This window comes from Grus americana, chromosome 2, assembly GCF_028858705.1.
Source record: "Grus americana isolate bGruAme1 chromosome 2, bGruAme1.mat, whole genome shotgun sequence".
Lineage (NCBI taxonomy): Eukaryota > Metazoa > Chordata > Aves > Gruiformes > Gruidae > Grus > Grus americana.
This window is the reverse complement of record NC_072853.1, coordinates 66,435,382-66,451,201: the sequence shown is the minus strand read 5'-3', so window position 1 is coordinate 66,451,201 and position 15,820 is coordinate 66,435,382. Positions and strand designations below refer to the sequence as shown.

At 45.0% G+C, this 15,820-nt stretch overlaps 2 protein-coding genes across 2 annotated transcripts; one reads left to right on the top strand and one right to left on the bottom strand.

The window, feature by feature from the left end:
• Positions 1-1,729: 1,729 nt before the first annotated feature.
• On the bottom strand, positions 1,730-6,873 carry SEC61B (SEC61 translocon subunit beta). The gene is made up of 4 exons (XM_054815929.1): positions 6,729-6,873; positions 6,531-6,628; positions 6,127-6,228; positions 1,730-2,063 (listed from the first exon to the last, which is right to left on the bottom strand). The coding sequence occupies exons 1-4, from the start codon at positions 6,729-6,731 to the stop codon at positions 1,976-1,978; spliced, it is 291 nt and encodes a 96-aa protein (XP_054671904.1). The 5' UTR covers positions 6,732-6,873; the 3' UTR covers positions 1,730-1,975.
• A 215-nt stretch (positions 6,874-7,088) lies between these two features.
• On the top strand, positions 7,089-8,864 carry ALG2 (ALG2 alpha-1,3/1,6-mannosyltransferase). Its single transcript, XM_054815927.1, has 2 exons — positions 7,089-7,485; positions 7,939-8,864. Exons 1-2 carry the CDS (start codon positions 7,165-7,167, stop codon positions 8,839-8,841), a joined length of 1,224 nt encoding a protein of 407 aa, XP_054671902.1. The 5' UTR covers positions 7,089-7,164; the 3' UTR covers positions 8,842-8,864.
• The last annotated feature ends 6,956 nt before the right edge of the window (positions 8,865-15,820 follow it).

Sequence of the window (15,820 nt, the reverse complement as noted above, 5' to 3'; positions counted from 1 at the left end):
GCACAGTCTGTCCACATGGTCAGTAGAACAACTGACTTGCATTTGGTCTCTTCTTCGCATTTTCTTTCTTGCCTAAAAATGAAATCATTGACTGTATGGATTTTATTTTCTGGCTAGGCAAAGCATTTTAATACAAGATTCTTATCTCTGCCTTTTGAAGTGGTGAGTGAATCCCCCTATTTGTTTTATTTTCCCTTGTGTTTTTACTTCCCTTCCATATGCATAGCGGTAAGTGATTTGTGGATCCATTTCCCTTTGATACACAATTTATTTGGCTCAGTTTCCACCGCTTCAGTGTATTCTGCTACACCGCTGCCTTTGAGTCACCAGCATTCTCTGTTCCTCAACTTTCAATCCTCAAAAAATATAACCTTCCTAGCATTACATTCTGTAAGACAATTTTCAGTCTTCTATCTTTCCCTCTACGTTTACACTAGGTATTATGGCATAACCACAGCTCAAAGCAATTACCCTTGTAGCCCTGAGACTACATTCCTTATTCTTGGTTTTGTTCTGAACAGTTTCTTCTTTTCAGAAGGAATGCTACTTTAAGAATTGCTTTAAAGGAAGGTGGTGTGTGAAAGAGGCTGCTTCTACAACACGTCAGTAGTCAACACTTGCATCATAGAATGGTTAGGGTTGGAAGGGACCTCAAAGATCATCTAGTTCCAACCCCACTGCCATGGGCAGGGACACCCTCCACTAGACCACGTTGCCCAAAGCCCCATCCAACCTGGTCTTAAACACTTCCAGGGATGGGGCCTCCACAACCTCTCTGGGCAACCTGTTCCAGTGCCTCACCACCCTCACAGTGAAGAATTTCTTCCTTATATCTAATCTAAATCGACCCTCCTTCAGCTTAAAAGTATCAAGGCTGCATAATCAAGAATATTGTTTTCGCATTACAAGCTGATATTCAAACAGGAATCATAACATGAACAGGCTGAAATAATTCTATCCAACTGTATAGAAAGCCCTGATTTGGTTACCTGAATCTCAAGACCACATCAGCAGTGAGAAACAACTGAAAATGCTAATACGCCAATATGCATGTACCTTTAAAAAGAGAAGGAAGCACTGTCTGACTGTTCAAAAGGAAAATAAAGAACAACACTCGGAAGGAAACTGGGGTGATTAGCTGAAGAGCCACTTAGCTGTATCTCAGCCTGTTCGCATGTCCTGTTGCTTAGAACGCAGACATTGCTTTTCCAGTCCTCCCATTCCATTTTCCTCCCTAAGACTCCTTGAAAAAGTCTGACCTGCAGAAGAAATATGTCTTTGATAGGCATGCAATTATTCTTTTTAAAATCAGTTAGGTACTAGTTCATGTTGTTCCTCAAGTGCAATCTGGAAAACAAGCATACTTATGTACTTTCATGTATAATGAGCACTGAGTAAAGTTTAACTTGCATTTAGGAAATAAATGAAATAAATCCAGCTATTTTTCTGGAGTTAACAGAAGAACATGACCAGTTCAGCTAGCATACCTCGGTTTTATTTCAACAAACATGTTTGTTACCTTCACGTGTTTGTGCAACTGATTTTGCCTCTCCCATTCACAAAAAACCCCAAACATCTTCTGGCATAAAATTACACAGCAACATACAGTATAGAAGAACCTGGTTTGAACTGTCAAATGGCATTTACTCAGAATATGATTATATATGAAAACCACAAATATAATATTTTAGCTATGGTATATTAGGAGGAAAAAATACAGTTAAGACTGTTTCTATTTCCATATACAACTTTTATTGCAATACCTGTATTCTAAGTGTACAGATACAAATATAAAATGACCCATGACAGACTTTAAACCTGCCCAAATAGCAAACTGAGAAATTTATTCGGTATTAGAGCCAAAGTTGACAGGACTTCAACAGGTGATAGGAAGCTTCCCCAGTCTCTTTCCAAGAACAACCAGGATCCACCATATTTTTGGTCCAAGATGTATGCTTTAAGTTGGCAGCTGAGTCTATGAACGAGTGTATTTACCCCAGATGTGCAGCATAAACACAGAAGCAATAAAAAGAAGACTCATGACCAAAACTGGAACAGGTCCACTAAAAATAAAGAAAAAATGCATTAACATAAAAAAAAAGTCTGTTTTGTGCAAAGGCCAGTCATTATCAGCCAAGTGAACTCATCAGTTCATAAGCAATTGTTCGAGAAAACTCTTACTCTGGTCCCATAGAAATACCTTAAAGTACACAGAAATAAGATAACCATCTCCATCAAAAACTGCTGCTGCCCCAATGTTCTTAAAGATACAGTTTTACACATCCTAAATGTTACGTAACTGTAAAGCACAATATATTAACAACCCCCCCCTTATTTAAAAAGTAATTAAATGGTTCGTTATTAATCATCGTTATGAAAACAATCTCCAGAAAATTATCATCTGTATTTACTTCTCAGATAGCCACCTGAGCAGAGATATAGTCAGATACAAAACCCAACAGAGTCCTCTAGCGGCTAGTAAAATTTTGGCATAAAATTTGCATTAGCTGGTTTTTCAGCTGTTTTATTTCATTTGAAAACAATGGCAGCAGTGCATGAGAGACAGGGACTTCTGTTTTCTTGAAAAAGATACACAGAATGTCAAAGTTAACTCCATCATTAAATCACTACCTAAAATGTATAAATTAACCAATTTCTTTTTTCCTTCCCACTTTTATACATTGCTTACAAATTGTATAGTGATATTTTTAAAAAACAGTTTAATCTTAGGGTGCATGTTGAGAGACTGAATCAGCTGTTTCACGCTGTTCTGAGGCACAACAATTACACGCACTATTACACAATTACACACACTCAACACTGCCTCATACCACTCACTTCATACAATCTCAATTCTGATTTTCAACCTGCTATTGGGAGAAACACCATGAATTCTGCTACTGTTTATAAGCACGTAAATGTTACTTGAACGCAAAGTAAAAAAGAAACTGAAAATGGATCGAAACAATTTACTAACATTTTCCTATGAGATCATGGTCCGTGTACTTCAAATGTCTCTAACTGTATTCTTACACTGAGTTTTAAAACTCAATTATTATCTATCAGACTTCTTTGTGTATGGAGAACCCTGAGTACAAACATAAAACATTTAGCAAATAAACCAATGACAAACCATGCAAAATAAAAAACCACACAGTGACTACCTAAGCAACTCCTAACAAGGGACACCTTTCACTAAGCAACAGAATATACTTCTCAATCCCCAGCGGTTTATACATGAAGTTTATGTCCTACATGAAATAAATCGTAATGATATCAGGTGCACAAAGTCCTTACACTGTATCTGAATTACTATTTAATTATTTGAGCCTTTAGTAGCAGTAATCTGTAAGCTACTCTTTGCCTTCAGTAGTAGCAATCTGTAGGCTACTCTTTGCCGAAGGCACACAGGAATAGAAAAGCATCACTAACCAGAACAGAGCAACATGGACAAAAAACAGGGAGGATTGTTCGTATGTTTGGTGCTTTGTTTTGTTTTTTTTAAACATGCAGATGACATTGATCCTCACACAGAATAATCAGCTTTCCAATACTGGCATGTGTATCTCATTTCCTCCGGTCTCAAAGACAACCTGCTGAAATCCTGCAGTTCTCCTCCACACACCTGCATCTTCTCAGCCAACCACACAGCTTAAAGAAATAGATAAATAACCTGATTCAGGCACCTCTAAAGATTTGGTATTGTGCATTCTCAGACTGTCTTTCATAAGGCTGCATATTATACCACAAGCCCAATTTGATTCTCTGTCACGGCTCCACAGAAAACACCACCTACAGTTCTTTAAGCAAGAAAGCTCAAGACAGGATACAGGATCCACAGATACCAAGTGCCACAGAAAGAGCAACAAGTTTGGGTTTAGTCTTTTTTTCAAAGTACATGATACTCGATCTTAGTTTTAAAGAGAAAAATATCACATCCCACTCTCAACCAAACAGCCCACAACTCCCTTTTGCTAATATTGTTTTTGTAGACATACATATTTTGTAGCATCCTGTACTACAGATGAATGTACTTTCCTGAGGCAAACCAAACTTGCTTAGTCAATGTATTTATTATTTCTGATGTTGAGTACAGATACTAAATGTTTGAAGCATCAGAGCTATAATTATGCACAATATAAAATATAAGACTTTTGATCTAGAGCAGAATTCTCCTGATCATAGCTAGCATGAAATAACCTGTTCTCAGGTGTTTTTAATGTATTTTTAATAGTAATTTTAAGAGCTCATATTTTAACCACATGAGAAAACACAAAACCAACCCACCACCAGGCTAAGCTTTCACATTGGTTTATGCAGTAGTGATCACAACCATTTTTAAAAACAACTTCAGCTGAAGCATTTCACTGAGGCAACCACAACCGCTCTATAACCCATTTTCAATTTTAAGCCTACTGATTAGGACAGAGATCATAACAATTGGTTGCTATGGAAAAAAACCATACATAGAAAAATACATGGAAAGCTGTAAGCAAGAAAGTTGCTCCCAAGCCATGGTTCAGAAAATGTTACAGCTAGTGTGCAGGTGATTTGTAAAACCAACTTAGTTTTACAGATTTGTGTCTTCCATTAAAAGCCTGACCATACAGCTACCCATGGTAGCTTGCAAAAAACCCCTCTTCCAGCGTTCCAAAACCTTAGAAAATTAGGAACTGTTGTGTTGCAACATAAATAGAAGGGAAAAAATCTATCTACTGACCTGCTTGTATTGAAGATTAGAACAATTAGGTGGCCATTCAACAGAAAAAGCAAAAACAAAGGATTCACAAGGAGACTTACTGAAATTTGCAAAGCTGCTTTGACAGCCTGTGTCACAAGCCTACTGAAAAAAAAAATCTACCTGATCGTAGAACACTTCTGTTTTTTCTCAGTTTTATTCACATTTTTTTAAATTGAGCTTTAGTAGGCCAAACGAGACAGAAAATAGTTGCCTTCCCTATCTGCATAGATTTGCTCTAGAACAGTATCATTGCTCGTTGCCTTTTTTTTCCCCTTTCCCTTGTCTCCTCTCCAGATTCAGAATAGAGAAAGCAAGACCTGCAGTAGCAGAACACCACTACTTTGATGGTTTGCTGTACAGTTTGTTTTTTCAAGTGTCAAGCACATATGAAAATGAAACCATGTAAGACAACTTCAGAGGAAGGCTTAGTGATTATTCCATAAGTAACTAGACTATCACCAGGCCTTCCCCAAAGGTGCTGTTTGTGCAGCCAGCAGCAGCCCTCTTAAAGGGCTCCAAAATAAAATATTCATGAATTCTAGAAAAAAGAAGCAATAGGGACATTCCTGAGTGTCTTGAGTCTCTTCAACCCAGAACAAGAGGCCATGAAGCATAACTCTACAAGAAGCACACGCTCCCACTCAAGGTATGATTTAGCACGCACCCTCAGCTGAAATACATCTTCCACCTTTGCTACCCAAGTATTAGGCTGCAAAGCTTGCTTGGGAAACTGATCTGAATGACTCAAACTGACCAAAATGTAAAAACTTGGGCTCTCTTTACAGCTTAAGGGACACTACCGTCACCTTGGAACATTCACCTTGTAAAAACAGACATACAAGGTATCGGAATGCTATTCGCTTTGCAAGCTTAGCTACAACAATTTATCTTCAGCTTTTTTATCAAAAACACCTGAGATTCTGCAAGCATGTGGCATATCAGTTATGTTTTCAAGGGGGGGGAGGGGGGAGAGGAGTGGCCCACAGGATCACAACATAACTATTAAAAAAGACAAAACAAAAGTTTAATTAAAGTGAACAAAAACATGCATGTAGATGCCTAAACTCACTGTGACAAGTAATCTTTCCCAACTTCAAAGGGATTGCCTGCAGTCTTCAAAGATCACTTAAGGTAAGTCTAGGCAATTACAAAATATAAGTTGTACCTACCTTTTTAAAGCCTTATAACTTTAAAAACTACCTCTCCAGGTTTATGGATTAAAGATGATGTTTCATCCCCAATCTACCTAAACAGCCATCAGCTCAGCATATTTTCCCACGCAGACCAGAACATTGATCGCTCAATTCAAAGACCGAAAGATTACACAAACAGATGAAATAAATACGCAGCCCGCGTGCCTGCCACCACTCATATATCAAACTTACACTTTGAGCCCCGGAGAGTCCTCAGTGTAGAATCGCCACATCCCACCAGTACCCGTGGAAGTGGCACGGCCTGCACTTCTTGTCCCACAGCTGGCATTTTTCCTTCAGGGGGCAACAGAATGAAACAAACGCCAAAATACGTTAGCAGTCTGCCAGCTTCTAGCGCTAACTGCCCCAAGAGACTCTGCAGAAGCGAGACACTTGCATCGGCCTGTACAGCCAGGCAAGCAGAGGGCACGGGGCTACGGCCAGGCGCACCGAGAACGGAAGAGTCAGACCCACAGGAGCCCTGTCCGCACACCCCACGCACGGCCCGTCTGCACCCGCAGAGGCTGCCCAGCCACCAAGTACAAAGGACAGGGGGAAAGGGCTGCCCCCGCTACGAAGACGGCGCGGGCACCTACCTCTGCCGGACGGTGGAGCCCGCAGCGCGGGGAGCCACGGCCTTGCTGGGGGAGCGGCCAGAGGAGCCGACGCTCGTAGCACTGGGGTTGGGCCCGGGCTGCAGAGAGGAGAAAGAACCGGGAAGGAGTGAGAAGCGACGGACGCGGCGAGGGGAACGAGGGCGCCTCAGCCGCCCCCCGCCCCGGGCAGAACCTCACCATTACGACGGCGCTGGCTCCGAGGGTCAGCACAGCCTCACACACGCTCCTCCACGGCCGCTCCGGCCACGTCCCTGCCCGCAGCAGGCCCCACCCCCGCGCCGCACCTCCCGGGGCCTCGCGGCTGCCCGGGATGGTGCCTGAGCAGCGCCGATCACTTTTCCGTCCCACCTGTCTCTCAGCCGCCGTTTCCCGAGAGAGCTGACTCCGCGCGACGCCTCGGCCTCTCCCGCTCCCTCACCAGCGGCCGGGCTGGGGCGGCCAAACAGAGAACGCGCTGGACGAGGCATCTGGCAGCGCCATGGCCCCCGGCGGGTGGGGCGAAAGGGAAGGCCCGGGAGGAAGGCTGACGTGTCCTGCGGTGGTCGTTGGCTGCGCATGCGCGCTGCTGCCCGGTACGTGGCCGGCGGGCGGGCTCGTTCCCCCCGCAGCAGTCATGGTGGCGGCCGCGGAGGGCCCGTCCGTGCTTTTCCTGCACCCGGACCTGGGGTTAGGCGGGGCGGAGCGGCTGGTGGTGGACGCGGCGCTGGCGCTGCAGGCGCGGGGCTGCCGGGTTCAGATCTGGACGGCGCACTACGACACCGAGCGGTGCTTCGCGGAGACGCGGGGGCTGTCGGTGCGGCGGGCCGGCGGGTGGCTGCCGCGCAGCCTGTGGGGCCGCGGGCACGCGGTGTGCGCCGCCCTGCGTATGGCTTTCGTGGCCCTGTACGTCCTGCTGCTCAGCGGCGAGCAGGTGGACGTCTTCGTCTGCGACCAGGTGCGCGGCGGGGCCGGGCGGGCGATGGGCCCCGCTGCTGCGGCGGGGGGAGGCCCGAAGGGAGGCGGGGGTGTCTGCGGGCTCCGGGACAGCTGGAGGAAGAGGAAGGCGCTGCTGCTTGGAGCTCCTCCCATCCAGCTCGCCTCTGGTGCTGAGCCTCGGCGGGAGGAGGTGCCTGGGGAAGGCCCAGGGCTTGATAGGGCCTGGGTGGGGAGGGCGCCTTGGCGGCCTCACAGGCCGAGGTGAGGGAGGGAATCTAGAGCCGCAGCAAGAGGCCCTGGACGAGGGAGTGCAGCTTGGTGCGCTTGTGCAGGGGAGAGCGAGAAGGAGAAGGCACTTGGCTTGCAAAGGACTGGCGCTCAGGGCATGGCTTTGAAATCACATATACGCGCCAGCGGCACTAACACAAATAATGAATGTTTCCTTTTGCCCTGTCTCTTGTGGTTGCACTAGGTGTCTGCTTGCATACCTGTACTTAGACTGGCCAGAACCCGTAAGAAGGTTTTGTTTTACTGTCACTTCCCTGACCAGCTTCTGACCAAGAGAGAATCTCTGCTAAAGCGCATCTACAGATTACCGCTCGACTGGCTGGAAGAGCACACAACTGGCATGGCAGACTGTATTGTTGTGAACAGCAGATTCACCGCCAGTGTGTTCAAGGACACGTTTAAGTCCTTATCTCACATAAACCCGGATGTCCTCTACCCGTCACTCAATATCGGGAGCTTTGAAACAGTAGTTCCTGTGGGCATAGCTGACCTGGTACCCGAAAAGAAAAAGTTCTTGTTTCTTTCCATTAATAGATATGAGAGAAAAAAGAATCTAGCACTGGCTCTTGAAGCTTTGCATGAGCTTCGAGGAAGACTTGATTCTCATGAGTGGAATAAAGTTCACCTGGTTATGGCAGGAGGTTATGATAAGCGAGTTCTGGAAAACGTGGAGCACTATGAAGAGCTGAGGAGACTTGCAGCCAAGCTTAGTGTTAATGACCATGTCACTTTTCTGAGATCGTTCACAGATGAACAGAAAATCTCTCTTCTTAGTAACTCTGTATGTGTGCTTTACACACCAAGCAATGAACATTTTGGCATTGTTCCTCTGGAGGCAATGTATATGAGATGTCCAGTTATAGCAGTTAATTCAGGCGGTCCTTTAGAATCAATCTTGCATAATGTTACAGGATTTTTGTGTGATCCTCTGCCAACACAATTCTCTGAGGCCATGGAAAAAATTGTGAGAGATCCTCTCTTAAAGGACACAATGGGAGCAGCTGGAAGAGCCAGAGTTATGGAAAAATTTTCCTCAGAAACATTCACAGAACAGCTGTACCAATACATATGCAGATTAACACAATAAAATTATATTCCCATAGTATACTTTACAGCTTTGTATCTCTCATTTGTAAAGGGGACTAGTATTCAATATGACTATGATGAAGAACCCAGGGCATCTGAATTTCCTTGTTATGCTTGTTGTGCTGCCTTATGTTGCTTGATACAAAGAACTAGCAAAACCTGTCCTGCTATCTTACTAGAAGGCTAAAATTTTCATGTGGTAGGCTGATCTACCATCGTAGGAGTTCTTTTGTGTACTGTGCCTTGGGAAAGGGCATAGTTAAATGGCAGTAACTTACTAGGAAATTATTGCACATTTTACTTTAATACTGTACAGTATGGCTGATTCAATTTACAAAATGTGAATTTGTACAGATAAGTGCAGTTTTATGTATTTAAAATTCTCATCAGTACTTTTTAGGTAAAACAGTTATCAGCTAAAGTATGGAGAGAATTGCACAGTCCGACCAACTGCATGTTTAAAAAAACCAACACCATTAGGGATATGAATGGTACAGTGTGAAAATGATTGACCTTTTTCTGTACTTCTTAAATTGCATCATGTAGTCACACTGGGTGTCATAAACAAGCATACAGGTGTGTGCTGAGACTGGAATAAAACCAAGGACATCAGACTACCTTAGGCAAAAACGCTAGTGCTGAAATTCTTAAGTCTATGCAGATACCTGCAGTGCTTAAGGATGTAATTTTACTTTGAGTTTCTGGTTTGTAGAGACTTAAATGATATCCCCTTTATTTAACATTTCATTTTAAATGACAGCACACTTTTAAAAAAGGTGGTAATCTGGAGCAGGCAACAAAGGTTTTATTTTGCCTGGAGGATACTTTTCTCCTAATGCAGTGACTGCATGTTTTCCAAGTGTAATACCTGGTATTGGTCAAGGAATGCCTTTTTTTTTTTAATCTACCTCTCCTTTTAGTGCATCTTTTTAGTTGGTTGTTCTGTTTGTTTTCTAATAACACACAATCCATACAGTTGAATTTTAAGTCTGAAAATGGATTGATTAACTGTACAGTTTTGTCATTCTTTGAAATCCAGTTTTATCTATAAAATACAATGTTGTAGTCCAAATTCTGCCATTTAGTTACGGGCGTTTTCACATTTAGTACTTCACAACAAGGAAATCAGTCTTTCTGTGGCTTGGGACTGCAACCTAGGTCTCAGTATAAGGCTTTTATTTAAAATAAACCAAACAAAAATCCAGAAACAAAGTCTGTCCTGAGGTGGTGTCACAGACCCTATTTCCAACATTTCTGTTCGTGTCAGAAGAAGTGGCAAGCCTGAATTGTGTCATCTTGCTTGTTCCTGCAATTGTGGTCCTTCCCCACCCATTAATCCACTTGGAACACATACAAGTTTTCTTGAATCTTTGCGTAAGTTTTTCAGGATGGGTGTAGCAATGTGACTGAAGGGCCTGGAGAGAGAGCGTGGAAATAACCTGCGGTCATTGATGTTAACGCATTTGGCCTGGGTTTTAAGCTGCAGTTAGAAGGTACAAGATGTTTGGAGCTGATTCCCGTGGCTGCTTAGTTTATGTTAGTCTCCCCTCCAGGTTGCACTGGAGTTGACCCGGAACCTAAGGTACACACCAGTCCACACGTGCCAGCGTCGCTGCAGGGGTAGTTCCATCTGTGCTCAAACCTTCACCTCCTCCAGCCCTTTCCTGAGCGGCGTGGGCAGCAGGCGAGTGCCTAGCCCTGTGCCCTGCAGCTCCTCTTGGCTGCATTTCATGAATTGCACTTGGATGTGACCTGCCATCTCACGTTTACCTGGTGATCACTGGAGTGTCAACAGTCTCTTACTGTCACCAGGCTGCCCTGCTTCTGTCGGTGATATCACTGTCCCTCTGTGATGTGGTCTTCCTCAGCTTTCAACTGTGATCCCTTGCGGAGCAGCCCCAGTCTTGCTGCTTCCTGACAGGTAGCACAGGCCATCTCAAGCCCTAAGCTGACTGTCATGGAACTTTGTCTTCAGGCTGCCCACCAGCTGCAGGTTAAACTCAAAATCCTGCAGGAAGCTGTGGTCAGCATGGAGGCACAGCCTTTCAGGCTGCTTCAAGATCTCTTCCTCCCCATCTTGAGCAACTTGATCTAGTGAAAGATGTCCCTGCCCATGGCAGGGATGTTTACTAGATGATTTTTAAAGGTCCTTTCCAACCCAAGCCATTCTATGGTTCTATGATCTTCCAGAACCATTCAGTGGGGACTGGGCAATGGTCTCAGGATTTATTAGATAGATGTGGCTAATCTTTACAGCCTATCCAGGGGCTGTATATCTGAAGGGACATTAGATGCTCAGCAGTAATAATCTCTCAGCTGTCAGGGCAACCTGAGAGTGGACTGTGACCCTGGGGAAGACAGTTGTGACCTGTGCTTCAAAACCTGATGACTTACTGATTTGGAGCAATTTTTGGGGGACCACAACTTTGCAGTGGCCGAGGCTGTCTTGTTGGACCTCCAGCAGAGAAAGTAGTTCGCCACTAACTACACAATTAAATTAATGGAGTTTATTGTGGAAACTGAGTGTGAAGAACAGGCCCTTATGGCCCCCTACAGTCTAGGGATGTCTGAGGCCCCCAAAGATGAGATGACTAGGACTGGCCTACCCCCAGAGGCTGGGGCAGCCTGTTAGACTGGCCTATCTGGAGAAGCACCTGGCTCTGCCAGGAAGAGCATAACCAGACCTCTGGACGAATATTGCCAAGTTTTGCTCTACCTTCCTTACTATTCCCACAGGAGGAACATATGGACATAGATGCCATCCCACCTCACCCCTCATCCCAAGAATGAGAACACAGATGGAGAAAAGGGGATTGCTTTATTGTGGTAGAAATGGCAACTGTCGTCAGTTGCCTGCTCTGACAGTCACTTGGTGCAGGTACATGTGAGGCAGCTGGTGTGGCTGGCAGACTTCTGGGTTGGAAACCAAAGTTAGTGACAAATGGACAGTTAACAAAGTGTGGAGAGAGGGAAGTCTGGCAAACAGGGTGGGGAGAGAAGCAACTCATCTCTCAATTGTATTCCCGGTTCTGGTGGTAGCTCAGCAGCACTGTTAGTTCTTCTGCTACCTCAAGAATGTGCTACCAGTCCTCAGAGGCAGTTTTGATTTTCAGGTGCTGCTTGACCCAGACGTCATAATTCCTCTCAGTGGGGGTGAGCTGCCTCGAGAAACAGATGTAGGGTCCTGCTGTGGGCCAGCTTCTGGGAGAGTATGGCCCCTATGACACAGAAACATCTGCTTCCCCAATGAAATTCCAGCCAGGGCCTGGGTGGGACTGTGAGGCAGGCTGTGCTGAATGCCTGTTTCAGTTCCTCAGAAGCTGCATGTGCTTCTTATACCCATAGAAAGTGAGGTCCCTTCCAAGTAGGTGCTGTTGCAGGGTGGTACTGGAAAACCCTGTTACAAATTATCAGAAGTTGGCAAACTCTAAGAAACTGCAGTCCCTGCCTGCTAGAAGGGAAGGAGTGCAAAACTGCTTCTGAACCAGACAGACACTATGAGGATATTGCAATACCATTTGGTCTCTTCTGTGCTCAGACCACTTTCCATCATTTTGTAAGTGATGTCTTGCACAGCCTGCTTCATAACTATGTAGTGGCATTCTTGACGTCTTCATGTTCTCTGTTGCTCAACAGGCACACAGACTATGCCAGGGAAGTCCTGAGTCACTTGTGCAGTAGTGGCTCTATGTCAAACCCCAGAGATTTGCTCTTTTCAGTAGCACAGGGTGGAGTTCCTGGGGTATCTGGTGAACCCCAGCTGCTGGCATGTGGATCCAAAGTAGGCTGAAGCTACCTTAAGTTGGCAGGCTCCTTCTGTGAAGGATCAGAAACCCCCATACTTGTTTTTGACAAAAAATATGGGGCACTGGCAGCGGAGGTAGAGGGGCAGATCAACCCATATACCACATTGTCCTTGAGATGCTCCTTGAGGGCTGCTGATGTGGAGCACGACAAAGCCTAGATGCTCCCAAAAGGTGCTAAAGGAGTTGGTGAGCAAGGGTTGTCACTAGGTGCAGGGGAGGCTAGAGAAGCCTACAGGGCTGTGATCTGCCTTTGCATACTAATCACAGTTCCCTGTGGGGCTTGGGGTCGAAACAGAAACTGCAGGGTGGCCATGGGATCAAGTCTTATGACACCTAGGTGCAGAGAGGCTGTGGGGGCAAGCCCTGGCTTAGTCTGAGGGCCAGGCTCCACGGTAGTCAAACTGCCAGGGAGCAGAAGAGCAAGACTCTTCCACAACAGAGAACAAGCCAGTAGCCAAGGATGGCCACAATGAAGGCTGGGCAATGATCTCACTGAGAAGGTGCAGTCCCACAGCTCTTCAACTGGGAAACTAAAGAAGGCCTGGTGTCAAAAGAAGGTCCTATCAACAGTTCAGTGATCATCAGGCAGAAACAAGTTGACATGTCAGGTCCAGGTTCAAACCCAGAAAGCCAAACATCTCAAGGACAGGACTACAACACAGCTCACGCAGGAACTGAAGGCCCTGGCCTGAGCATAAATGGAGCCCCTGCACCCATGAGCAGTGGGTGTGGATGGAGGACCTAGGTAGGACTGGTCAAGGCCAGTAACGCCAGTTGGTTTAATGATTCCTGGACTGTTGAGAGACCCAGTCACTGCCACTAAGCTGCTTGGGTACAGTGGAGCTGTGTCTTGCGTGGTGAGGTCACTGTCCTGTGTGCTGGGATAAGCCTTGGCTCCTGGCTTAGGTGCCCTCGTGGAGCACCTTCACTGTTGTGGCTCCCTGACAGCTGAGGGACAGTTGTGGTTTCTTTGTGCTGCTCAAATGGATTTATCTTCCATCACTTTTTCCATTTGCCCTTTGAAATTCATGGAAATGTTTATTTTCATAACACCCAACTACAAGGACTTCCATGGTTTAACTCCCCATTGCATGAAGACTACCTTCTTCAGACTGTTTTGAATCTAGTACCTGCTTGCTTCATTTTAAGCCTCTTAATTCTTATTTTAGAAGAGACAGTGAGCAACTAAACCATATCCATCTTCTCCACACCATTCATAACTGCAGTACAGTTGCAGAGGCCTCCCTCTTTCCTGTCCCTTCTCACTTTCTCCTTCTGGAAGGAAGCTGTATGCTGCCTCCCCCAGAGCCCTCCTCCTTGGCATAGGATAAGGCAGGAGATATAAAAGCAGTGGGTTTTTTTCTTATTTAATTAATCAGCTCTAGATTACCTTTTGACAGAGGAGGCACAAATCAACTCCTCCTTGGCTTTGTGGTTTAGGTTCAGTAATCCTCATGCCCTGAGTGGATTGCAGCTTGAAGAATAACTTTACATCTGTATAAATAGCATTGGGATTTTTTGCTGTGTCCACTATTTATTTACTGTCTTTAAACTGTTGAGTGCTACTGCTGTGCATGAGGAAAGCTAACTATGTTCTAATACTACATAGTTACTCTGAGTTTAAACCTTTGAGATTAAAGCTGTGGTTGTTCTTAAATGTTTTCGGATTACGCAGAGAACATATTGATGTATTCTCTTGAGCATCTCTTCATCTAGTCCCTTACTTTCCTTTGACTACTGCTGTTTTAAAGACCCACACATGAAAACAATGTTTTAGGTTTACAAAAGAAAGAAACTTTGTTTCAGAAGTTCAAGCACTCAGTCAGTTCATTATTCTATGCTAGTGTAGGTTTGCTTCCTCTCTGCTTCCTCTTCTCCTTTTTGGAAATCTGACAGAAATCTTGATTATGCAAGTAGAATGAATGATGTCCTTGTCAGTGACAAGCCACCTATCAGTTAAATAGAAACAGCTCCATCATTTCAACATGAGCTCAACATGAGCTGGCAGTGTGCGCTTGCAGCCCAGAAAGCCAACCGTGTCCTGGGCTGCATCAAAAGAGGTGTGACCAGCAGGTCGAGGGAGGTGATCCTGCCCCTCTACTCCGCTCTTGTGAGACCCCACCTGGAGTACTGCGTCCAGCTCTGGGGGACCCAGTACAGGAGAGACATGGAGCTGTTGGAGTGAGTCCAGAGGAGGCCACGAAGCTGATCAGAGGGCTGGAGCACCTCTCCTGTGAGGACAGGCTGAGAGAGTTGGGGTTGTTCAGCCTGGAGAAGAGAAGGCTCCCAGGAGACTTTATAGCAGCCTTCCAGTACCTGAAGGGGCCTACAGGAAAGATGGTGAGGGACTGGTTACAAGGGCATGGAGTGACAGGACAAGGGATAACGGCTTTAAACTGAAAGAGGGTAGATTTAGATTAGATATAAGGAAGAAATTCTTTACTGTGAGGGTGGTGAGGCACTGGAACAGGTTGCCCAGAGAGGTTGTGGATGCCCCCTCCCTGGAAGTGTTCAAGGCCAGGCTGGATGGGGCTTTGGGCAACGTGGTCTAGTGGAGGGTGTCCCTGCCCATGGCAGTGGGGTTGGAACTAGATGATCTTTGAGGTCCCTTCCAACCCAAACCATTCTATGATTCTATGATGATGAGAGGACAATAAGTGCCCCTGTATTTTACAAGTCAGAATGCTCTAGGTGATATCAAGTACATTTTGTTGTGCTGTCTCTAGACCAACACAACACAGAAAAACAAGGCTGACCAGTGTTGGGTTTCCAAAATGGCAGGTTTTTAAAACAATAATTATTTTTACCTGTATTGAACCTGTTTTAGAAATCCATACTCTTTGTGTGTATATCTTTCCCCCTTTCTCCTTTATTTAAATAAAAAATTATTTAAGAGAGTTTTATTTAAATCAAATTGCAAGTTCCTAGTGCACTCTGCCACCAGAAAAAATATCCGGTATTGGACTAGTACAATTAAATAAATTATCATTAGACTACAAGAAAATGAAGGTTTAAAATTCCTAGCCCACCAGTGTGGTGTGAAGGATGACGCAACAAGAAGAAAATGGTTGCACAGAGAAATTAATGTCCTATCCTTTTCTTCCCATATTTGCACATCTTTCTACCTTCAGTTAGAACCCAAATATATAAAAAGAAGTCAAATAAAGAAAGAGA